Source organism: Melopsittacus undulatus, chromosome 4 (genome assembly GCF_012275295.1).
Source record: "Melopsittacus undulatus isolate bMelUnd1 chromosome 4, bMelUnd1.mat.Z, whole genome shotgun sequence".
NCBI classification, from domain to species: domain Eukaryota; kingdom Metazoa; phylum Chordata; class Aves; order Psittaciformes; family Psittaculidae; genus Melopsittacus; species Melopsittacus undulatus.
The window spans coordinates 49,835,459-49,862,336 of record NC_047530.1 but is presented as its reverse complement, the minus strand read 5'-3'; the positions used below and the strand labels follow the sequence as shown (position 1 = coordinate 49,862,336).

The following is a 26,878-nucleotide window of genomic DNA, read 5'->3' as shown; positions in this document are numbered from 1 at the left end:
CATGAAGCAGTGTTACGGAAGCTACTCATGACAGCAAAATCCTGCTATATTAGGTCCGGTCAAGATCCTCTGACAACAGCCGGCTCTGCAGAAAGCTGTCCAAAAACATGCTCTTTCCTAGTCACATTTACGTTTTGCTGCCATAAGGTATTTTCCTGCTGAGTTGGCAAACAAATCAAGGGCCATTTGCTCTACTAGGCATGTGAATTGCCTGTTAGGGTACAATCCATCAGCAATACACAAGTCACAAGTATAAATCCTATTTTCTCATTTTTTCAAAGGACTCTGGTGTTGACTGTGTGATACCAGAAGGGAAGAGGCGAATATAGAATACTGAAACACAATAGCTTAATGAAGATCATAAGCAGATGAAAGTATGTATACTCTGAACCACTTTAACAAGTAAGTGTTTGTCATGGTTTGGCAATTCCTTTTTTCAGGTTTATGACCCAGCTATTTAAAGGATTACATCCTTCCAAGAAACTAGTATTTTAAGAGCTCAGATTAGCAAGGTCCTTGGATCTTGGGGTATTTGAAGCATTTCTGATCTTGAACTTCTTTCTTCACCATGTGCTATCAGAGAACAATACTGTAAAATCAGGACCTGAAACACTTACTATTAAGATGGTTAAGTTCACCAACTGCTTCCAGTAGCTTCTGTCCCTTGTATGCAGAATTGAAGGCAAATCTCAGTAACAGGCAAACTTACAAACTAAGCAAAGTAACAGTTACTAGACCAATTTAAAAAAAAATATTTACAAACCCACAATGTTGTATTATTTAATTAGCTGAGCAATTTGAGGGGAAAAAAAGCACTGCAGTCAAAGGTCTCTGCATACTTGTCTAATTCCAGCTGTGTTTTGAAGAATTTTTGATTCAGATTCTTAATGAAATTTCAAATTTAACTATTCAATTCCTCTCCCTCCCTTGTAGCATTTACAAAGTGCTATAAAAGTTCTATTTTTAACATTAGTAACAAGTCTCATTGCTTAAGTGTTAAAACAGTACAGCTTCCTTGAGCCTCAAGCAAACATCCAAACAGGAGCAGAAGGAAAATTCAAATGTCCTGTTATCTTTACTTTCAACACACAATAATTTCTTTTAACTCAGCTCATTTTTGAATGCTCTCGGGAACATTTGCAAGTATTGCAAATCAAGTCAGCAGAAACAGGAAGGGTTCAGAACACATGTCAGCAGGTTTTGAGCCCAGTGGGCATTTCAAAGGTTACTTGTTTTCCCTGGAAAGTTTATTAGTCTTTTTTTCTAAGAAAGAAATTAGTAACAGCCAATCACCAAATAGTATTAAGAATTACTACTTCCATATTTCTGTGCAGCACTTCTTTACTATTTCAACAGGGAAGTTTTATTTTTCCTTGTTCATGGATCTCTTTTATGCAGCTTTCCAAAAAGGAAGAAATAAGGCACAAAGGTATTATGAGACCATCTGATTCCCAGGCAGCACTTTCTATCATTAATTTGGAACACTGGTTAAAAAATAGCACCTGCTTTGAATCTAATTCAGTATATCTAAAAACTACCCTGCTGCAGTTACAGAGCCTGCCACCAGCAAGACAGGAACAGAAGATGGTTTAGTCCTGTAGGAAGTTCACCAGGCAGGGGGGCATACAGGGTAAAGAAGCCTGATAATAGCATCCAGGTGGTTGATTACTAACTTAGAGACAAGACAATCTTAGCTTTTAAAACTGCAGTAATGGCTTATGCAAAGCAGAGCGGACAACACCCTTATGTGTTTCTTCACATTCAGTGTCCTTGCTTCCTTCCTAGGTTGACACTGGCTTATATTCATGCAGTTGACAGCAACCCAGTGCTATAGTGTATCAGAAGGTCTACTATTAGCTTAGAGGATTAGAAAAAGGAAGTTGCTTTTTATTAATGTATCTAAACTTTGAGACAAGCCTTGTCTTTCTGTAAGAGTAACAATCCAGCTCTCTAAAGGGCAGAATATTTGTGGCAGACAACCCATACAAATACATAAGGTAGTGTTTAGTTACCATACTAGTACCACCAGAACAGAGTATTACTAGAGCTGACCTACAACTCAGGTGATACCTGAAGCCTGTTTTTTACCTCCAACAATTCACTTTGTTAGTGAAGACACTTTATTATTTTGCTCTCCAATTGTCTTCATGTCTCTTAAATGATCAGAAGACAGTGTGACTAACCAGACCCAAAGCTACACTTTCACAGCCTGCCAGGAAACTTGTGTACTGTAGCACAGCTTCTGCTTAAAAATTCAGAGGCTCATCTTGAATTTCCTGCAAAGGGTTACTATGCAGTTTGGGATAACAGAGAAGACTTGCTTGAATTTGGGAGAGTAAGTGAGCTGAAGTACAAAGCCAAAAAAGCCAAATCAAAAAACAAAACAACCCCCTACCCCCCAAAAAAAGAAAACCAGAACAAAACCCAGCCAACAACAAACAACCCCCCCAACAAAACAACCCAAATCCCACAAACAAAAAAAAAAAGGAGGGGGAAGCAGAAATTATCAACTGATATTGGAGCACATCTGCACAAGCCAAAGCTAAGATACACCAGCATGTCTGAAATTTAGCAGCCACTCTTGCAACAGAAACCTTATTAACCAATCAGAACAAAACTAAAACCTAATGCCAGATGGAAAAAAAACGAACAAGCCTAAGTCAAGCAGAGAACAGTTCCTTTGACTGCAAAAACAGCTTGCAGATTTGTGGTCAGTTTCTTTAGAGCTGAATTTGTGACTAAGAGATCAAACACAAACCAGGTATTTTTTCCACTAATTCACAAAGCAATTACTACTTCGGCAGCCAGACTTTTAGTTTAGCTCAAGCATGGGAGCAAAATCAGCCTACAGTACAAACATGTAAAACAAAAGCAACAGTATTTCTCCACACGATTCCTACAACTTCTGCTTTATCACACTGATGTAGTTTCTCTCTGCTACATGCATCTTATCTCAGTTAATGCAGAAGCATTTAAAGCAACCATCAAAGACACACTGACCTCAGCAACAGTGCTTCCTCATGCTGAAACAAGAGACAAAGTCACCTTAAGTACAGAGATTCTAGATTCCTTCTGAGCTTGGAGCACAGAAGCCAGATCAGAACCCAAAGCCATGGTGTACATTCCATTAGTTCAGGAGAAGTATGACTTTTCCAGGGATGTGCAGCCTCATCAAAGCCTGTTAAGTACAAGGGGATTTTAAATAGCAGGTTACCCACACGTAAGTTGGGTAACAGGCTTGCCAGCTACTTGCATGATAGAACAAAAGTAGAAATACACTTAGCCTCCCTCTGTAACAGTGCAAGAATACCACCTGTAAGCCACATGGGTCAGGGTCTGGATACTGCAACAGGAGTATGCTGAAGACTGTAAAGGATATGTGGTATACCAGTCTCTTATGCTAGTCTTAAACAAGAAAGCATCTGTGCCAAGAGGCACTACTGTCAGCATTGCTTCTTACAGTCAGACTTTTCTTTGGTTATGGCAATGCAGCTGGTCCAACAGCCATATCTCTGGTCAGGTGATTAACCCAGGGCAACAGTTCTCCCCATAATTATTTAGCAAGGGACTCCATCTTAAGTTCACAGACATACATTTGTCTTAATCCAAACTATTTTAAAGCTATTTTAATCCAAAATATTTTTAGAAGTCAGAGATACATAAAAAGAAACTGGATTCAACCAAATGATGTCCACTTACACCAAGAATAAAATGCATTATGAAGGTGTGTTTGTTTTTACAAGGCACTTCTGCAAGAGAGAACCACACAGCACAAAGCCCATGCAAAACTCCTGCAGCAGAAAGATATACAGCTATCTTCTCCTCGCATTCTCAACGCCTCAACCAGATACATAACAAGTTTTTCAAACTCAGCTTCTTCTAAACTGTAATACTTATGTCCAATTTTAATTTAGGCTACACCAAGTTAATGTCTTCAATTAAGCAAAATTTTTCACTTAAAACCCATACAAATTCAATAATGATGTAGCCATAGTGAAAATCAGCTTACAGGAAGCTTTAGTCATAATAAAGCCACTGTATGAGCAGGCAGTGGTATTTATTCAACACTACTTAAACTCTGCTTAAAGGATGCTACACAAGGTACGCAGACTAAAGTTACTGCACTACTTTGCTGAAAGTACCTCTACTCTCCTATCATTGTCAATTCATGATTCTACACAGCCAACTTTCCTACAATCAGTTGTTCCCAACATCACAACTAACTATGACGTACAGAGGATTTACTGTGTATATACTTTTAACTATCTTTGTACTAGAGCCACAAAATACCTTACAAACCTGAAGAACAGAACTGAGTAAGTTTATGAACTGCACTATCAGCAGCTCTTGTACTATACAAGATTAAACACAGATTAAGTTAAACACAAACTACCTCTGTTAACCAGAGGATGCTTTTTTGACAGAATTCAGTTTGCTTAGAGCTTAATTACTGCCAAGTCTTCTAGAAGTTTCTTAATACAGTGGCTTATATTGATGCTTTTATAGAGACATTTACAGAAAAGAACAGCGAAGACTAGCTCTATTGTGTTAGTCAGCCTTTCACTAGAGGTGATAATTCGCAACCTTCTGAACTCACCTTCATAGACTCTTCAAAGTGCAAGACTCATGACAGCAGATTGTTGACAAAACATTGAATTGTGTCAGTATTCATTCTGTCATCTCCCCACACAGGACTTACTGCACTTTACCAGAAAGTGCACTCAGAAGTCATTATTATTATTATTATTAGAATTAATTTTAAAGTCCACATTGATTGCTGTGGTACCCAAACAATTCAAATTCACTTCTTTCACACTCACAGGTTTACAGAAGTATGCAGGTCAGTGCATGTGGATGGAACCAAATGGAGTTTGTGTTACTCAACAAATGCAAGCTATGATTTTTAGTAGAATCCTTAGATTTCATATGGAAGAGAAGTTTGAATCAAGCTTCCCTGTTTGAGCTTGCAGATTATAGCTTCACTTGTCAGATGCAAACATAAGGAGCTGGGCTAGTATCTTACTTAATCAGATTTGATCACAGCCAAACAGTAAGAACTAGACTGCATCTCTACAAGTCAGTAGTGAAACAACATTAACCATTATGAACTTTTCTGCAATTCCTTATTGCATTCCTTTATAACACGTTTAGCAGTGAGGTGAGTGGGTCTGACAGAACCTCCTTCATGCTTCGAGCACACTGGAATATGCAGTAGGTAGTGAGGCTCTGCAGAAGCCTCAATAACCTTCATTTGGTATGCCTTTAGTTTTCAGACCTTCACTGCAATTTGAAGACTTAGCCTGAGGAAAGCTTCCAGTTTCATGAGTGAAAAATGGTTTAGGTTTTGCAAACAAACTAAAGCTTGCCCATCAACTAAATCAAGATTTAAAAAAAGAAACACAACCAAAACCAACAAACAAAAACCCCAAACAAAAACAAGCAAAACCAACAAAACAAAACACCCAACACAAAACAACAGCAGTAGCCTGAAGTTAAGGTGCTGAAAAAACTACATTTCTGTGTTAGCATGACTGCAGCAAGGTTTCCAGATAGTTCTAGTTTTTGATGACAAAAGGGCATAGGTGGAATACTTAATATATTTAAAGGGAAAGCAATATGCTGCTTTCTAGAAAATGCAGTCTTGGCTAAATAATTGAGAATTTAGGTGCAGAGATTAATTTCAGCAGCATCTGATAACTAATAATGCTGCTATCTGACAGGAAGCAGTTTTGCTAACACCAAGAGAAAACAAGCAGTCTTTGTGGCTGTATCCTTCAGATTAAGTTAACTTAATGAAATTAGTTAAATGGCACAGTAACATAAAACTTTGAATAACTTTAAGTGTACAAAATCTTCTTAAACAGTTTCCAAATAAACTCAGTCTATTTATCTGAAGGATATGGTTCAGTTGCCTGGTATAGCTCTTGTTTGGAGATTAAACTGCTTTATTTAAAAGATATAATTTTATGCTTAAATGCTTAAATTTTATGCTTAAATTTAGTAGGCAATCCACTTTGAACATACAGAAAAATGGCTGTCACTCTTGCATGCAGGTTTATAGTGCCTTGAACTATGTGCTAGTTGCTCACATTTAGTAAATGAAGGCAGTATCTGCAGGTCTCTGTCTGGAAAAGGGACTCAAGTTTTAGACGTGAATTGGGTGATGGAGAAGAGTTTGTAGAACGACTATGCAAAGCCTGCTACTTTTGGCAAAAATAAGATCAACATCAGTATTAGAAGCTTTAGAATTAAAAGGAACTGGAAAACAATGTGACAGCACAGGGAGGTGACTAAATGAAAGTTCCTTTTCCTATTTACTGTAGAAAAATAGCCATTAAAGTTTCCTCAGTTACTGTACAACTTAAGTTACCAGCCTGGATAAAGTACGCTGAAATTTCTAAGAGAAAAATATTAGCAGAGGCATGCAATAGCTTCTAATTTATAAGAAATTCTTATACTTGTGAGTGTCTTGCACCACGGTCACATTTTCTCTTTCAAGCTGCTGTTGACACTCAAGTTCTTGCAGGTCTTTATATGCCTTTAAGAGATATACTGCTTGCTTTGTGACACTTTGAGTATTCCAAATAGATATGCTTGTCTAAGTCAGGATAGATAACTAAGGTAAACAGGTTTAATCCAAATACAGCAATTCTGAAGTCACATATACAGCCTTCACACTGCAATACCTTATCTAGCTACACACACAGCCCCATATCTATTTAAACACCATGTTAGCCACAGCCAGTACTGGTAGAACTCCATTCAAAAGCATCAACTGCCCCTCAGAATCCTTAAAAATTGAGGTCACATACACAATTTGAATATAGTTACAGCATGAGTTTTATCAAGTGTTGTTTAAAAGTGAATTGCTGTCTCTTAGAACGCATGAGGACAGAATCAGACACTGCACATGCCTTGTTTTATTTGAGTAATTTGTATTACTGTTGCTTATGGGAGTGGTCAAGATGTATGGCTTCAGCAACCACTTGTTTTTATCTTAATTCTGCTAGAAGACAGCCTAATCCATTACTTCCCTAAAGGCACACAGGTGGGGGATGGGGAGAAGTTTAAAAACGATTCTCGTTTACTGGAAATAACCACATCCACCCATGTTTCTTCCAACTAGTTCATAGTCTTCTGGAAGAAAACAGGCTGAAAAGTCACATGGTTAGGAAGCAAAGCATTAGAAAGTTTATGAACAGTAGCTCAATTCTTTGATACATGAGAGAGTTTTCTGTTATGGCCAAGACTCACAGGACTATCAGGAAGTTTTGTAGTTAAGAGAATATTTCAATAGTCACTCTAACAGCCTGCTCTAGCATTTTGCTTGCATCAGCAGCTGACAAAAAAAATAAATTTCTAAACATGTAAGAGCAAAAGAAAAAACATAGAAGAATGTCATGCAAAGAAACACATATAGGTTAGTATCATCAAGTCACTTACCTTTAAATTTTGACCGAATGTTTGCTAGTTCTTTATTTATTCTCTTTATCTCTGCTTCTTTACTTTTGCCTGAAATCAAAACAACACATGTCAAAATAGAATGCTCTGGACAACCCTTGGACACCTTAAGCTTCTTTATGCCCAACCATGCTGTGTAAACATACAAACATCAGGAGGAATTACTACTCCTCCTTTCCAGTATTAGGATTGGATGGAGGCAAACATCACAGAGGTAACTTCAGCACCACTTTACAGTGGAATTTGAGAAGCTAAAAGGATCTCCCTGTTTCAGGAAGCTTTGCACACTTTAGATAGTACAAGCTGCATACAATTAAAGCAAGATGCCTTTATTACTAGCTTTCAAAAACTTCAGTTTTTCTATAACAGCTTGTTCTATTCCTCACCTTAATGACAAACCGATGTACTGTTTCTCTATTGAATGCTCATTCAGTTCAATGGCTTTAAAAGAATCCTTAGCAGACACAGAAGATGAAAAGCAGTAAATCTACAAGTAGCTCAGACTTGAAAAACCTCAGAAGGATAAATACAAAAGTTCAGACTTTCAATATGCCCCATGAAAGTCACTTGAAAAAAAACAGAAATATTTTAAATTCACATTTTATTAGGCAATATAAATTATTATTACCTTAGACTTCCCAGCACAGTCTATATTTCATAACAACTTTTGATTCCAAGAACAGGTATCAGGATTTCTAGTGCCAATTTAAATTCGATATTTGGACAAACAAGCTGCAGTTTAAATTTTGATAGTGCAAGCTTATTTAAGTAATATTTGCATTGTTCAAAACCAAACCATCTTATTCTTCATCACTTTAGTTTATGGTGACAGGGACTCTAGAGATCTGGTTCCATTATCTCCTACATAAATGAGCATGGGGAGGTAAAATAACCTATTCAGGCAGTGTACTCAATTGCTTGAAGCAAACAAAGTCCACTTCAGCAGTGCAGAACTGGCCATCTAGTCATGTTGCAAATTCAGTCCTGTACCTTCTCAAACTTTCAAGCAGTTTCCAAAACATCAACAACTACCAGCAGAAAAATACGGCTTCCTTTACTCTTCATTGCATATATTTGGCAATGAGAAAAGCCAAAGGCATATCAGGACCGGCATTCCAAAGTACTTCCAATCTCACCCTTTGCACATAAGCAAAGCAACAACTCTCAGCATTTAAACCTCCTCCTACTACATTTGCATGTCCAAACTCCTGTATCACTCAGTGACTGTTGATCACCCCTTTACCACATTCCAAAGATAATCTGAGCAGGCCAGATGAAAGATGAAGTCACTCAAGGAAAGAGGAGCCTCAGGGTAGATTAGTAACAAAGTATTCAAAGTATAAAGGAACCCATGCCAAATTAAAGCCAAATTAAACCAGATTTTGTAATTTTGTGATTTAGACCCAAAAAGAAACTGAAGTTTTGCACTTCCAAAACAAATTCTTACAAAAAATGCAGAAAAATTGTTTATATTAATATGCTTGTAACAATGGCCTCAAGAGTACAGACATGCAGCAAGACTAGCACACTGTACAAATGGAAACAAGTTAGCCCAAATAAGAAGCAACTACTTTTGTTTGCCTTGTCATTTTAACAAAATATCTACAGACTGCCTTAAAATGGAATTTTTCCCATTCTACAACACTGTTTCATAAGGGGCACTGCTCAACCCATACCCAATCCTGAAAAACTACTCATATGTACCAACTCATCCACTTACTGCTTTTTCAAACCTCAGTAATTCACAAACCTGTTCTGAAACATAAATTGTAGTTGCTATCTGCACACATCTTCGTTTTCAGATAAAACAGATGTGACCAGTTTTATTTGACCTAGAAACTCCAAATAACGTCTACAATGACAAGGCCAGAAATCATAGTATATACACCTTCCTACGCTTATAAGATGCATCTGTTAGCATCACAAAAGTTTAACCAGTGTTTACTAATGTATCACGCAAGATGTTATTGGGTTTCTTCCAATTTAACCTGCTAGTGTAAAGTAAGCTGGTCATAAAGCAGTAACACTACCATATAAATAAGCAGAAGCTTGTACAATCCAAGGCTTGAGGTGTCTTCTACTATAAATTTTAGATTTGTCTTAACTGCATTAGATTATTTATCCTGTGGTCATGGCAAACATACTCAACTGTTCATGTCTAAGATACTTCCCGGCATTAGGAATTCACTACTGGACTTAAGCAAGTCTTTTGCTCCTGGGTCTATACTCTATGAACAGAGGGCCACAGTAACATACACCTGAAAAGCGAGAGCAGTTACATAAACAGAGAACACTCAATTTTGTAGGCTCTCATATTAGCTCTCTTTTTAAAGGCTTAACACACTTTCCTTATCTGCAACAATTCACCTGCTCTAGAAAAAAAAATAATTCTAAAATCAATTTCTTTCACCTTTTACCAAGTGAAGAGCACATCTCATTAAAGCATTACTACTGATTCTGGAGATTTTATACTTCATTCAGATAAACAGGGCACAGAACCAACCTCAGTCAGGTAAACTGCTAACCTGAGTAAGATATTTAGTTACCTAAATTTGGAAGTTATGTTCTTGCTCTGCATCTTTGGATCCTATTTGTAAGGAAAACACGCTGCAGAATTTATTTTGAATTAGCAATTGTTTCTCTAACCTTAACAAGCATGGCAATGATCACATATTAAAAAAGGGGGCAGGAAAGAGAAATAAGTACATGTCAGCCAGTTTTTCTTAAACAAAGATACTTATATATATATATATATATATATTTTTTTTTTTTTTCCCTCCTTAGACTCCATTCAACGTGGTCTTGAACACTGGCAGGGATGAAGCATTTATCACTTCTTTGGATGACCTATTCCAGGGCCTCACCACTCTCACAGTAAAGAACTTATGCTCACAGATGATCAGTTATTGCTAGAAACTGGGTTCTTTGTGTCCGAAGCAAGCAACAGAACATTAAGGGTAGCCTGACAAAAACACTTCAGGAATTTGTGAAGTCAGCACCTTTGGCTGAAACAGACTGCAGACTCAGCAACATGAAACTCTAAAACTCCCCCTTCCCCTGTGCACACAGCTGTAGCAATGAGTTGACAGGAACACCCATATCAAACAGTATATTTGCATCAGTAGATTTATTCTCTCAAAGTTAAAAACATGCATGTGAATAAAAGCCTGTTCTGCATCATTTCTTCAGGCTGGTTTATTTGGAATGCAGTATGCAATCTCATCTAGGCCCTGACCAAGCTTAAATAGCATAGCAAGTAGCTGGATAAAAGTTTAAGTCCATACACTGGAAATCAAGTCAAATGATTACATCTTGTCTCCTTATTAGTGATTACAGCCTATATGTGCCTGAAATTTCAGTTTTAGAGAGCAGCACTAGCACACTGGGTGTTAAGTGTCACCAAGGACGGTCACATAAGAATGCTTAGAGCAACTCATGAGTTAAAACAAGGCTGAAGCACCTGAAAACAAGTTTCCTGAACTTCAGAAGTTATACTGCATGGTAACCTTATTCAAATTAATTTATTCTTACAATAGAGGATGGCAAAGCAAAAACAGTGGCAAGTAGTTTCAGTTTGTTCCATGTACAGGAAAAAATAAGTACCAAAAACCAAGGACCAATTTCCAGCTGGATCTTCTGTCTCACTAAGAGTGGAGAGGGAAGCAGGGACTATTGAAGAAAATCTGTTCAATGAAGTGAGAAGTTAACCACATTACTCAGCCATGGTACACTCACTTTAGAATTTCTACATGCATATTTGATTTTCATCACTACTATAAACATTTATGTAACCTAAAAATTGTTCAAAAGGAAGACAAGATTGATGACAGCTGAAGGAGCACTGTGCTTCAGAACACTGTGCTTGCAAAGGCAACTGCTCTGCCTCACTTCCAAGCTGTCACACAGCTCCCAGTTTCAAGCTGTATTCCAAAAACATGGGCTGTATGTAGCTAAGCCATTCAACTTGGATATGCTTAATACAGGTCATGCCACATATACAAACCGATGGGCAGGACAGTATTTAAGCCAATGCACAAAAAGATTATGTTCCACATCAGTTCAGGCCACATCCTTCTCGCTTTCACTTAGGCTTTTTCCAGTTTAGGAAATAAGATTAAATATTCATAAAAAGTTATTAAAAGAGTTGATTGCAAGTCAGTAAGTTTTGGCTAGCTATTCTGCACAAAAGACATATATTGTTTGTAGCCTTACAGCCCTTGTATACAATTGCTCTTAGTCTCCAAGATGAGTACCTGAGCAAACAGATCTTCAGCCACAACATTATCCAAGGTGCTTATGAATGATTACTTCATATTTGGCAGTTTGCCAGGCTTCAGACTCCACTATACTGCCTACTGCCTTCATTAGGCAAGGTAAATTTAGTCTGCAGTGCACTATTATCATCAATTACCATCTTGTTTAACAAAGACAGACTGGGAAAAAACAAGAGTCATACAGCTTTTCAGAGAACCAATTACTATTCTTAAATCTCCTAGTAATCCAGACTATAGTCAGAGCTTCAGTACTGCAAGAATAACACCTCCATATGTCAGTTTGGAGTTCTGCATTACAATTTACAGAAGAATGAGAAAACAGAAGTTACAGAAAAGAATTTGATTCCATCCATCTGAAGAACACATTTGACATATCTTAATACTAACTTGGCAGCAGGGTTGTAAGAGACTAAGCAAGTCCTTCAAAGTTAGAATTAATGGGCTGCTTGTGGCTCAGTGACCTGCTCCATCAGGATTAACTTGTTGCTATACTAACTATAGACTGTCTAAGCCAAGTTTGAGGCACAAAGCACCTCCATGCTGATTAACTAGAACTGGTAAGAGCTCTTAGCCTTCATACAAACCATTTAGTCTGGTGTATTTCTGACCAAGGCTATGCATTTATTTCCCAAAGGAACAAAGAAGTATTTTTCTACACCAGCATCTGCACAAATACTGAGCACCATAGATTTCTATAGGCAAGTTCTTGAGACAGGTATACAGACAACATTTAAAGCAAAAAACACCCCGCTTCACAAAAGTGTTGCCATTACTCATCTGGCTCAAATCTGCTTATGGAGCCCACTAAATTAATCTGTTTTGAATTTATGCACAAGTTAGAACTGTTACTTATGTCACCTCTTAGCCTTACTTGAATTGTAGCCATCTGACAATCCTATGATTATAGATGTGCATTAGTAGTGGGAAGAACTGCAAAGCATATTGGGTAGAAGGCTCTATTAGCATAAGGAAAAGCTTGCCATTCTGTCATGTTTCTTGAAGGCAAATAGTAGTGTCAGTTCCTATTTGTGGTGCTACCATTTGTCTAACAGAACATGCCTCTGTTCACAATCAATTATCAAATAGGCCTTAAATATAGGACAATTCTAGTTTTCTGTTAAGGACAGCAGTAATACAAATACTGACTAGGTTAAGAGCAGCAGCATCTCCTCTGAACTCTGTAGTGGCTAAGAACATCTACTTAAGAACACAGTTATAATACAAAAGATAAATTTTCAAAGATGTTGCCAAATGTTTTCCTGCAGAGCTGTAAACCACTGTTTTCCAAACAGATTTTCTTTCCACTGCTATGTTATCATTAGCCTCTAGGAGAATCCAAGCTGACTGGCTAAGTTGGGTGGGAGAGACATCACAGTCAAACTGCTACTATCTTCCTTTAAGCAAAATCCATTTACAAGTTTCATAATTAGTTTGATTCAAGGCTATACTTCTTAAAAGACAACTCCAGACTGCTCCTTAGCACTGCGCTCCTCCTGGCATATGTATTCCTACTACTACTTTGTAATGCTGCAGATCAGTTAGAGAGCCAAACAGCCAAAAGCAAGATTGGTTTATTTAATATCTGAAGAGTAAATTATATCAGCTTTACTACAGTGATAATGCCAGCAGAATACATGACCAGGTAAAGAGCAAGCTCACCCCATTCACCATCCAAGCACACTCTTAGTGGCAGAAAGCAATCAAATTACCCATTCCCCTTTCCTATTGCTAAAACAGCTTATTAGCATGATGGTAAAAGTGCACTGCATTCTTAAACCTGTTATCAGGGAACAGAGAAAGAAACTGGTTACAAGATGGACCGAATCAAAATGAACAGTAACATCTCTACACTAAGAGTGGTCCAAACACTTATGGGACAATATTCATATAAAAGTAATCAGCATATACTTTCCTGCCTTTAGAAAGAGCTTTTATAGTACTTAAAACTTGTGTCAGTAAATTAAACTGCTGCTCTTACCTGCCAGCAAGATGCATACTCATGCTACAGCTCTAGAGTATAGATCAGCCTTTTGCTATGCAGACCATTAGCTTCATAAAGTAAACCACTAAATCCATCCTCCACTTCTCCATCTCTTTAGCACAGAAGGAAAGGGTCACAAGGGAGGCAGGTTACATAGCAATACATCAGAGTGCCTGTTTACTGTATGTCTGCCCTCACATTATATGAGTTTTTAGCCTTCACTTGGCTAAACTATCTAGAGCACTACAACACAGATGCAAGTTCCATGTCCACCTGGCTATATCCAAAGAATGATGGTGCTATTGTTTACAAACTCACTCTGCAACTAATCCAAAGAGACTACTATAAAATACTGTACCTTCATAGGATGTTAATATGGCTTCAAGTTTTGTGCAGAAACTGACCAGTTCAAGGCTGCACAAGAAGCAGCTTTTTGCTCAATGATGTATTAACATCCTGTTATGAACAACATGGGTGCACACTGTCCTTTCACAAGATATGCCTGATTGGAGGAAAGAAATGCCTGTCTATTCTGTTGGAGATCATGACTGACCCAAAGAAGAATCTGAAGATTTTTGTGACTTGGGACATCATGTTGCGATCAGATATCCCTTTATACAAAGGGATCAGTGACTTACTGATCCTATTTAAGAACTTGCTAATATCCTGCACAGCAGATAGTTCTATCCACAGAACTCACTTCTTCCTCTGGTATGCTACTAGATTTGCCCCTATAACACTTCCCATGAAGTAACAGGCAGTCATAGGCTTTACTGTAATACAGTAATCCATTAACTCCTTGGTCTCATAAGGGAAATAAATGCAGAAGAGCATACTGCAGCTTTCAAATCATATCACAATTCAGACAGTTTAATCACATCAATGTAATAGAAGTTTAATAATATGAGGCACCTACTGTGGGTGGTTTTTCTAACTAGGCACTACAAGTTACGAAAAACAGTACAGCTCAAACTTTGAAAGAGTCTGAGAAGTAACTATGTCAGAGGGTCTAGCTTAAGACCAGATCTTTCCCTGTATCAGCTGAAAGCTTACTGGAAGCTCAGACCCAAGTGACTTTATGATATATAAAACATCTACTTGACAGTTTAGTTAACAAAATGGCATTGACTCCCATCAAAAGAGAAGCTTTAAGCTAAGAAGATACGCAAAACCAGAAATGCAAGGTTAGGTTACTACATAATGCAGCTCTTCCTACTTCCTTAACTGAGCAGCCATTTCCTGCAACAGTATTTTCACACTCCCTTCAACAGGGTAAGGCAGTATTTGCACTGATTTAGAAGTCACTGTGGCCTCTCTTTTACTTTAGGTCACATCCAAATAACAGAAGAACAGTTTGAGGCTTATCCAAAAATTTAGTTTTACTATCACTTCTAAACTACTGTTTCAGGGGCCTTAAGAAATCCTGCATGAGCTCACTAATTGATGCAGATATGTAATAGTCTCTACAACAGTCTAAATTTCCTCTTGCCAGACTGATGGGCAGCCTTTATCAAAAGGATTTCAAATTCAGCAGATGCTAAATTTTCCAGTGTATTCAACGGAGAACATGGCTGTCACATGAGAAATTCTAGCTCTTTGTAACTTCTCATTTACCAACCATCGTATTTGTCTACTCTCCTCTTTTCTTAGTCAAATATGCAAATTAAAAAAATCAACACAAAACAAAACAAAAAACCCACAAAACCACACACACACACACACAAAACCCCACAACCCAAACGCACCTCAAAGTTCTATGAAATGACCAGAAGAAAGCTAAGACTGAGGAGCAATCAGAGGACCACTAATTTTGTTTTACACATCCTCCTCAGATTAATCTCACACTAGTATTTTTTTTCCTTAAATTGCTCTCCTGCAAATAGGAACAAGTAATGCTAGACTTAGTGCTTATTATAGCTCTGAGCAGCATGCTCTTAGGGTTTTTCTGGGCAGAAACTGTCCATATTAGATGAGTGTTCATAAGCTTGCAAGAGAAACAGGACAGCAAATCAAGACACCTTGCCTTGAAATTCCTTCGAAGAGATAAGTAATCTAAGAATAAAAATGCAAAAAAGTCATTGACTGTATATGGAAGTAACTCAAGTCATACTTTAAAACCATATCCAATGCAAGTAGGAACCTGCATCTCAAAGTTGCCTCCCTACACTAAAGCACCATTACTGACATAAAGCACTAAAACAAGCTCTATATGCCCAGTTTGCTATACGTGAATTTTTTTCCACTGTGGGGGTGTTCTCACAAAGAACAAATAACTATACATACCCACGTGGTCATTTAATTCATGTGCATGTCCCTCCATCATATACAGGTAAATGCACTCTGTTATCTACAATCCATTCACACAACTAATTGCATGAACCAGCCTTTTTTAATTCCGACTTGTCTATTTGTAACCTGATGCATCAGTCCCAATTCAGTGAAACAAAGCTACTGAAGTCAGGCTTCATGAGCCTTCAGCCTATGGACATCCTCCCTGTTCAGTGCAAAGAAGAATTAATGCAGTTAAGTTCTAAGAGAAGAGATAGACCTTTGTTTAGTATATCTGCTGGGTTTTATTTATGGAAAAAAAAAATTGCCTGAGGAGAACAGTATTTTAGAACATACACAGAAACATTTGGAAAATGAAGGAATCATTCCTCCTCCTGTCCAACTTCTAAGATGGCACTGAAAAGATAAGGCAGTTACCTAAAGTAGTGAGGGAAATTAATAACTGTCTTGTTCTCTAAGCCTGTGGCAAAAGCAGCTTTTGTCTCTGTGCAGATCCATTTCATCAACTCAAGAGTAGACAACTTTCCAATTTTACAGTGGAGGAAGGGGTTACCAGTAGTACACTTAATATATTGTAACAGAAACTATTTCTACACTACCACCTCCAAAAGAAAAGAGAAAAAGGTAAGCTTTTTTAGTTTTCAGGGTGAATAGCAGATAATAATGTTGTTGCAACAAAATAGGTTGAGTGACAAATGACTTTAAAGTACTTTATCACCAGATAAGAATAAAGCTATTATTTCTCTCTCTCAAAAAAAAAAAAAAAGACTCCTGATGATGTATCTGTCAGCTAAGACAGTTGGAGAGTTTATAAAGTACCATCTTGCAGAAGCCAAATCACTTCAGCAGCTCTGCAGTACGTATACACACAAAAAAAGACTTAGCATACTCAATACAGAATAAGTGCTCCTTTCAGGATTCCATATGCATGTAACACAGGCAAATCTTGTTGGGCCTTAGCTCATGAGGTCCTTCACCCAAGCAGTGACAAGGACTCTTCCTGACCTGAACTCCCAAGTCTGGATGGCACTTCATCAAGCCACAGGATTCAGAGCTTTCTAGCTCCACCATCACCACAATCTGTTTTACAGCATAGCCACACTTTGCTGTCTTCTCAGTGGGCCTCATTAACCAAAACGCTAATTAACTGGGCTATTTTAGCCAAGTACTTCAGCTTCCAATCTACAGTCTTCTTGTCTCTTTGATGTCTATGAAAGTACTATTTCATATGTGGTATAAAACAATCCAATTATGCAAGTTTCTAGAAGAGCCCATACATCTACTGGCATGTTGTCAGGCATCTAAACGAGTGGTGGTTTTTTTTAAACTCTTTTTCTGCCTTCTGCACTAGAATCTCTATGTACAAAATACAGTGCCTGCAACAAGAAGCTGCCCTGAAACATAACTGTGGAGAAATATCAGGAACTGCAGGATGATTAACCTTCTTATAGTATCTGAGCTTGAAAATTTGGTTGGTATTTAGGTGGATATATAACATTTTCCTTTGAAAAATACATTCAATGCTACAGTTTCACAGATGCCAGAGAAAAGTCAAAGCATTAAGAAGCATTTTTGCCCTTTAAAATGGTTTACATTGCTGCTACAAGTAGTATGCAAACTTTCTTTTAATAGCTTTACAGACTTTCAAGAAATCAGGACATTTTAAGCATTTTTTTAAAGTCATATAGAAAGCATTTCTTACACTCAACACCATATGTGACAAAAAAGCATTTAACACTCAGATCAAGAAGCTTAATAGACAACCCAAGTGACAAAACCATGGCTAACCAACACAGAAGTCAAAATCAACCTTTTGGCTATTAAAGACAGCCTGGTAGTGCAAGCTGTTCATTCATCCACAGTCAGCTAGAGTTTCAAGCATTGAAAATTGCTAGCACTTTATCAGACTTTTCTGAAGCCTGTAGAAGACTAGTAAAAACAGGCAAGACAAGCATCACTTCCAAATTAGTAATATAATAAAACTCAAAAGAGAAGAATGCATTATTTAGTGCTGCAGACCTTGTAGGTACAAGTGCCCAAGAAAGAAGACTATGTAAGAAGATTAAGCATTTCTAAAGGTAGACAGTCTACATTTACATATTTATATCATTTATCTTATTACTGCCTTCACCTGGGAACAGCTAGCACACAATTGCATTTTATTTTTTCAGTAACCCCCTAAGTATAGTTGGGGTGTGTGTTACAGGGAAATTGCTCCTCGGGTCTTTCAGAAACCACACACCCCGTGTTTCAACATTACTCAATCTGGAAGAGCTGTAGGCAAACTAAAAATGTCAGGTCCTTACACTAGTATTATATAAACAAGTCCAACTAAGTCAAAATTAAGACTGAAATTCAGAATGCCAGGAGACATTTTGCACATCAGTACAACTGTCAGTTTTAAGGCTGTCAGCTTTAAGTCCAGCTTTAAGGCTAGAAACAGAGTTTAAGCACTGCACTTGGCATCTAGCTTCCCCATCTCCCATCTCAGAACAGGAGAACAGTATCTTAGATTTACAATTCAAAAGATTTTTTCCAAATAGCTATTACTTTTTGTTCTTGACAAGTACCTAGCTCCCCATTCTGGAGAGAGAAAGATGACAATTAAGCAAGTATCAGTGCCTGCAAAGCACAGTCTCTTGAGAGTGCTCTCAAGTATTTTTGGGAATCTTAGTCAGCATACACCAGCCCACGGGTAGCTGGCAACACTAGGAACTCCCTTAAAGGAAAAAGACTCAAATGCCACTAGACAGCCATTTGGAAACTGCATAAATCAAATATTAGTGGGAACTATTAACTCTTTTGCAGCTAATTGCAAGATACAGTTATATTCTTCATTATGAAGATACACAATTACAGCTCTCAAACAGCTGTCTGGGCAGGGACAAAACATTTCAGAAGTATCACTATTTGCTTAAACAGTGAAAACATTAATATTTATTTCACATGCAAGTTACACGTCTGTCACTTGACTACACTGAGAGGATGAGAGGTTTGTTGTCCAATCTGGATAGAGAGATGGTTGTTCCATGAGAGTTCGCACACTGCTACACACTAACAAGCTTGTGGGGATATCAGTAGTTAATTTGTTCAATCCTACTACCTCAATTTTTGTTATTCCACATCTCTAAACATAGGTTAGGAACTTAAGGGCTTGAACGTTTCTCTTGTTTCTCTACTGAAATTCCTCTACTGAGTTTCAGTGAAAGTAAGGTTGGACAAATGTGCTGACCAACTGCAAGATGCAAAAGACATTGAAGAATAAATCATACTACTTCTATCAAAATGAATGAAAACAATTGTTTAAAAAAATAGTTTAAAAGACAATAGCAAGTCTTAGCTGCTATGACACTAAGTATTTGGATGTCAGAGAGGAATTCTTCATCAGGGACTGCAGCAATAGGACAAAGGCCAACAGATTTAAACAGGGGAAGTTCAGGTTAGATATAAGGAAGTTCTTTGCTATGAGGGTGGTGAGGCACTGGAATGGGTTGCAAAAAGAAGTGATAAATGCTGCAGGCCTGGCAATATGCAAGGCCAGGTTGTACAGAGACTTAGGTGACATGGTCTAATGTGAGGCGTCCCGGCCCATCACATGGGGTTGGAACTACATGATATTCTGTGATTCTGTGCTATGTTACACATGCATAGAATACCATGGCACTGGAAAATATCCAGTAAAATAGTTGGGCCAACCAGGCAAAGCACAGAAGCATTCATGCAACCTTGAACTAATATACAACACATTTTATAAGCCTTCTTCTACATACACAAGAACAAAGTCAGAAGAAACCTAAGGATCTGCAAGTCTATTTTGAAAACAAAACAAGACAGCTTATACTGTAAGGAAGATTAACAACCTTGAATTTTATACACAAAGCCCTTGTTTACATGGCTGGAAGTCCAAATCACATTAATTTAGTTTAAGTAAACTCTGCATTTTAACAGTAATTTTATCTGCATGATTTTCTCCCTTGCCTTTTATATTAGAAGTCATCAACATGAAGATTCTCCTAAGCAGATGAGGTTATTCAATAAAAGCCATCATTAGATCATCACAATTTGCATTTAAAAATTCTCCAAATCCACATTCATCCGTTAGCGAGGAAACCTTACTGCTGCTGCTTTTAAAGTAGCCTCAAGTTATCTACAGAGGCAAAAAGGTGGACAAAATAGAACTGTTTCATCACACCAACCACAGTGACCTTAGCCCTTCCTCAGGCAATTCCTGCCACATCATACACTTAGATCACTAACTCAGATTAATATTAAGCTGCTATCACATGTAATTCTCAGTCAAAAAGGTAAGTTCAGCACTGAATGTACCCCCAGACATACACCTTCTTCGCCTATTCTCCCCTCCCAACCCAAGCGACAGCAGAGTTGTACTCCTCTCTGCATTGCGCACTCACGGGCATGCTCCCCCCTCCTCCCTCAGGGGGACAACTGACTCGCAGCCCTCTCCATCCCATTTTTAATCACATGGATCCTAAGAGCTGATTTGTGCTAAAGCAGTATTTTAAAGTCATTTAAGCCAAGCCTAGCCATACCCACAGAAGGCCCTGCTCGCAGGAACCCTTACAGAGGCCTGCTTTCCATCAGTGACGTTTCGAATTCAGAGGCGTTCACGGATTTGGAAGGAGACCAGGGCCGCCTCTCTCTCTCTTCCGCCACAAACACTCCCGCACCCCGAATACATGCCAGCTTCGCTTCAGCTCCTTATAAACAACAACGGACACCAGCCTCTTGGCATCCCCTTCCGCCGGGACAGCGACTGCAATACCCAGCGCCCGTCTGCAGACGCGTGGGGGGTAAGCTCACAGGGGAAGATGGGAAAAAATACCCCAACCAACCCACCCAAACGCACAAATCAACCCAAACCAGCAGCCCAGAGCCTCAGGCTGCTCCCCCTCCCGCAGCGCCGCCTCCCCCCCCCAGAGCGCGTCGCCATTTCGTGAGGCAAGAGCGCTCCAAGCTGCCTGCTTACAGGGGAGAAGGGGAAGAGAAGAGCACTGGTGAGGGGATTCAGGGAAAGAAGCCCCGGCCCAACAACCCACAGCAACGGCCGGCACGGCCCAGGCCCCAGCCCCACCGCGCATCGGCTGCCACTCACAGTTCCGGATATCAGAGATGAAGACCGCCAGGCCCCGCATCCCATCGCCCTTCGACACCGCAGGCATGGTGGCGCGCGATCACGGCCGCCCAGCGACACGCCAAACCGGCACAACCACCGCCGCCACCCGCTCTCCCCGCGGGATTCTTCAGGCCGCTGCCACCGCCACCGCCTCAGCAGCGCGCAGGCGCCGGGATGGCTCCCGCGCCCCCGCGGGCGACGGGCGTGCGAGGCTCTGGCGCCCCCTGCCGCGCCGAGGCGGGGGTGCTGCGGGCCGCGGCGGGCGGGGCCGCCCTCACGGCCCCCGGCTGCTTGCGCCGCGCCCTGGCTATGTCTGCAGCAGCCCGGGCCATGCTGCGGCGTGGGAGGGTGGTTGCTTAGAGGCTGAGGCCTGGAGGTTGGCGGTGCTGGCACTGGGACGCTGTTACCGGTCACTGCCATCAGGGCAAACAGGCACAGGCCGGTGTGAGGGGTGCCTAGGCGGGCGGGCGGCCCTTCCCCATGAGGGGTCGGAAGGGTGGCTTCAACCGCTAGATCTGCGCGTGAATCCATTGCGCGTTCACTGCTTAGGAGCAGCATAATCCCTTCCTCTCCCCGTGCTCCTACTGCTCGAGAAGCTTTATGATTTCTGAAGGAGAAGTACCAGGATTCGCAGGTGCCTTCAGAGGATGTAATTTCTGAGGGAGAAAAGAGACAACAGATCAGGAGACAAGAAAATTACACTTCAGCAGTAAGCTTTGGAGGTCTGATAGTCTAGGACCTTATTTCTAAAACGTGGAGAGAAGCATACAGGCTCTCTATGATCTTGCTTTCCATAGGGTGAACTGATGGAAGCTGTGCCTCAGTCCTGCAGCTCAAAAGGGGCCCCAAAACAGTGCATGGGATCTACTTCAGGTACCTTGTGCAGTTACTCTGAACATTTGCAAGCCCAGGAGCAGAGCCATCTTTTGTCATAACCTTGTGATTCTGCCTTCAGCTATGTAAGAGATCCTAGAATCATAGAATAGTTAGGGTTGGGAAGGACCTCAAGATCATCTAGTTCCAACCCACCTGCCATGGGTAGGGACACCTCACACTAAACCATGCACTCAAGGCTTCATCCAACCTGGCCTTAAACACTACCAGGGATGGAGCATTCACAACCTCCCTGGGCAACCCATTCCAGTACCTCACCACCCTAACAGTAAAGAATTTCTTCCTTATATCCAGTCTAAACCTCTGCTGTTTAAGTTTCAACCCGTTACCCCTTGTCCTATCACTACAGTCCCTAATGAATAGTCCCTCACCAGCATCCCTGTAGGCCCCCTTCAAATACTGAAAGGCTGCTATGAGGTCTCCATGCAGCCTTCTCCAGTGCTTCGTGTGGTCATTCACAATCCTGACTCTCTGTGGGCATGCAGGCATACAAATCCAGGGCTGCATCTTTTTCATGAAGGCTGTGAAACATGCAGAGCAACACACTCCCATGCCACATCTACTCCTAAGATTAGAAACATTTCCAGTTTAAACTGTCCTGAACATGCCAAAGAGGTAGGACTGTGCAGAGCATTTAATCTCATCAGCTGAAAATAGATTCAAATGGTGTCAAAACCATTAGTCTGCCTAAACAGAAGTAGGGTTTCAGTCATAATGCAAATGAATGATTAGTATACTGAGTGGATATATACTTAGGATACCAGTGGGCTTCTGGTGATCAATCAGTCATTTCATCTGTTTTCCAGAGTACTTAAAGCCATTTCATTTCCCCTGTTATCCCGCATCCCTCCTCAAATTGAGCCCAGTATCTAGCTTTTAGCTACAACCTATCTTCCAAGAAAGGCACTCAGTCTTCACCTGACACCATCAAATTCACTATTTCCCTGGGTAGTTTGTTCATGTGGTTAATCCTTCTCAGAGAGACCTTGCATCTTATTTAAATTTATCAAGTGAAACAAGGGGAACACAAAATGGAATTTATAAACCTTTAGAATTAGTTTTAAGCAATGTTAAGTTCAATGGCTTTGTAACAGTAGCAGTGGAAAATTACTGAGGTGCATAATACATAGAAAAAATAGAGTACAGATAGAGAACATACTGGCACAAGATAAATCGTTATATTTGATGTGGTCTTAAGAAAAACAGTCTAGAAAAAGAGGACACAGGGATAAGGAGTATCTGGGAATAGCAGGTGTCCGGGATAGGCTGCAGGTAAACTAACTGGTAAGTAGGAGGATAGGGGGATTATTATGTCTCTGGTGCTAGCAAACCAATTAAACTGGTATAAGCATCTACTGCACATGCTCCAAAGGCTGCCAGAAGTGATGAAGATTGTTGGAAGAAGTAAACGACCCTCAGAGACCACCACCACAGTTCTGTACGCATGCGGGGAGCTTTCTGGAAAATGATGTAATCCATACGTAGCCTCATGAATATGTATGTGTGCCCAGGGACTATATAAGGATGGCTTGTGTAGCAATAGGGAGACACACGTTAGGAGGAGTTATCCCCCGTGTCTCCCAGCGCTGCAATAAAGAATACCGGCTTGTCAGCTTGAAAACTTTGTTGGCAAGTTTGTTCCTGGAGTTGTCTCCGAATCACAAGCTCCAATGCCTTTAAGTTGATACATTTTTCTCTCATAGATAAAGAACCACATAAACGTTGATATGATCTCTCTGGTAGTGTCTGTACACCTCAGCTCACCTCTCAAGGGTCTGTTGTGTGTGTTTTCAGGATACATTATTACATGAGTACTTTTTATTTATGTAAGTATCTATTAGAAAGACAAGATAACAGCATGTGGTAGTCACACATATATCAATTTCTCCCTTGATCCATTCTTTAAATGAAGTGCAACTACAGGCAGTCATGTACAACTAGTCTAACATCCAGCTCAGATTCTCTGCATTTGTAGGCTTCCATAAAGAAAACTCTTTTCATAGCTTTACAAACTTTGATGCTTAATAATTTTCATTTACCTTTGAAGCTCAAAACTTAAGCTGTCACTACATAAGAGTTTCTGTTTCAGAAAAAAAAAAAATAAAATTTTGAGCTAAGTTGAATAATTTCTACTCTTAAGAGCACAGTGACACCTAAAGGCTAAGTGTCCTGTCTGGCTGTATTCTAGGGAATACTGCAAGTACTCCTAACTGCAAGTCATGCAGGTACACTTAAACTACTTTTTAAGTGGTGGCTTAAGTACTGCTACCAGCATAGCTGTGACAGTACCAAGCCAAGTTTGGGCTGCAAATTCTGCTTGAGAACACGGGTAAATTCAAGTAGTTAACCCATGTGGAGCTCCCTAGTTTTGTAACTATACTGCTAAGTTTTTCATTTGAAGTGTCTCAGTATGCAATACACATATCCTGGTTATTTTATGTCAGCCTCCTCTGACTGAATTCTGAGGCGTCATCCTTCATCTCTTCTTTTTTGCCTCAACAACTGCTTATGCAATTATGGCAAATGTGTAGGTATGTGTCTGCACTTACTGCCTCATACTTTAGAGCTTATTAGCCTCTTTCAGACAGTTTTGCTAAGGGGAAGATGCAAAGAAAGGAAAGAGAGACTATAATGGTCTCTATGCGTCCTTACTGAAAGAACCATTGTAATGTGAACTCAGCTGTTATACAGCAGAGAGTTCACACTAGGCACAGCCCTTTATAAAACCACTCAGTTACTAAATCTGGAAAACATTTTGGTTTGAGCTTAACTTCTATAAAACACTAGTCTGAAAAAAACAGATTTCATTAGTTCAGTCCCAAGATGTGATTTTTTAAGATATTAAATTACTGCAAAGTAAGCATTAAAGTCTCAAGAAAAGCTTTACTATTACAGAAGATGTTTTGCAGCACATTTGTTTGCAAATAAATCCACAGTTTATCCCATCTTTCCCATGTCATGTATGAGTTGCTTTAATAATTTTCAGAATTTCATTCCACTTTGGTACAAAGACTTGAATAATTACACTGACCTTGATAAACCTATTACCATTAAACTGAATGGATTCAGCTGGTGAGTATTCATTTGTGGAAACTACAAAAAGGGAATTGTTCCTTTCCCTTTGTTACTTCTGCCAGATTTGTGCCTATTCCCATCAGTTATTGCTTTCTTCTGCTCCTCACGGTCATTCTAACCATTACTAAAAGCAAAGATAGCTTGAGAGAAAACAGAATAAGTGGCTCCTCCACACGTACACACAATCATGTTTCTCTACCTGACATCTAACATTCATTATCTATTAACAGAGAGCACAGATTTATCAGCAATGCCTTCTGCAGTGTCAGAGTACCAGATGTGCTGCTTTCAAGTTAAGAAACACAAAGTTAGGATAATATCGCTATCATGAAACCCTAAACTTCCAGAAATTTGTGATGGATCTGCCTAGATCTCTTCAGTGAGCTCAGTGACCAGAAGGGTTTTACACTCAAAACAACATGCTTATATTAAAACATGGAATAGAAAGCTTTAAAATAAACTTCAAGAGAGTAGATGAGATAAAATATGGGTAAATAAAGGCTTTACAAACAAAGGCTTTGCTACCTGCATGCTGGCAGAGTAATGTCAGCCAGCTGGGTGTCTGTGAATTGCAATAAACTCTATAATTCCTTCTAGTTCATAGGAGTTTCATCCATTTAACCTCTGAGGTCCTTCTGCTGTTTCTCTTAGCTTGCTAGCTTGCTTTCTTCCTAACTACAGGCTTCCACTCATTACTTGCTGCCACACCATTCTTATTTTCTGAATGGTTAGCAATTACTCTCCAGGAAAGCAACAGACAAACCCTCCCCCATGTGTCCTATCTTACAGCTTTTTTAAAGGAATACCAGTGTACGGACTGAAGACACAGAAATAAAACTGTTATGGTCTATCATAGGCAACCATAACCCATTTTTAAACTTATTTATGACTCTTTGAGCTGACCACAAATGCATATAATTAAACCAAAAGACTTATTGTCAGTAATAATCAAAATCAGTAACTGCTGGAGTATGAGGAATAAACAGAAAACTGATCATTATTTTATGTAAAATACCTTCAAAGCTTCAAAGGACTTTGCATTTTTAGGTTAAAAAAAAAGTTAAGAAGCATGAGATAATTCCAGGAAAAGTAAAGTGGTATTTAATGAGTTACAATTAGTTGCACATAGGGAACATTGGTGCTGAGATGTCCAGAAGTGTTGCACCCAGCCTTCGAGTACCTGGCTCAAGACAAGGAATTCATAGTGCCAAGTTCAGTTACTGAATTTGGTATGCAGTGCATGGGGTAGACAGTGGGAGTTAAACAAGATACATTCATGATTCCCAGAACAGATATAGATTCCAGTATCTTTGGAGAACATTAAAAATGTGGAAGCATAAAGATCCGATTATCTTTTAGTCTTGCATACTGGAATGTCAGCTTCTGGTGGGAACTGCCCAATACCTACCTACTACCAACCTACTGTAGACATGTTAAAAATTTGGATGTGTGCTTACATGTAAGGTCTGTGATTCCCTTATAGGTAGCAACAGGTCTCCTCAGTGACAGCATGCACCCTGTCATCTAGTTGCATTCTCACTAAGACTGCAAGTAAGAGTGTCAATAGGACAATATAATGGAAATGTAACACAAGAAATCATAGATTTCATTACAGAGAGATTGGAAATAAACCTGATTTTTCATGCCCTTTTGCCTTATCTCTGTTGTTCCTCCTATTTAGAAGTGCAAAATGGAAACATTTAAAGTTTGTGGGAGATGAACAGCGTATTATGAAACAACAGAAAATCTGGTACCACATTAATTCTAAAT

General features: G+C 39.4%; 1 protein-coding gene across 3 annotated transcripts in view; it reads right to left on the bottom strand.

The window, feature by feature from the left end:
• The window catches only part of AP2A2 (adaptor related protein complex 2 subunit alpha 2), a 46,577-nt gene extending 25,287 nt beyond the window's left edge, over window positions 1-21,290 (bottom strand). For all 3 annotated transcript variants that reach the window (XM_034061640.1, XM_031049030.2, XM_031049031.2), the window contains exons 1-2: window positions 21,119-21,290; window positions 7,444-7,512 (exon numbers count right to left, since the gene is read on the bottom strand). In XM_034061640.1, the coding sequence (XP_033917531.1) occupies window positions 7,444-7,512; window positions 21,119-21,185 (136 nt within the window). In that variant the 5' untranslated portion in view covers window positions 21,186-21,290. The remainder of the gene's footprint in view (window positions 1-7,443; window positions 7,513-21,118) is intronic.
• Window positions 21,291-26,878: the final 5,588 nt, after the last annotated feature.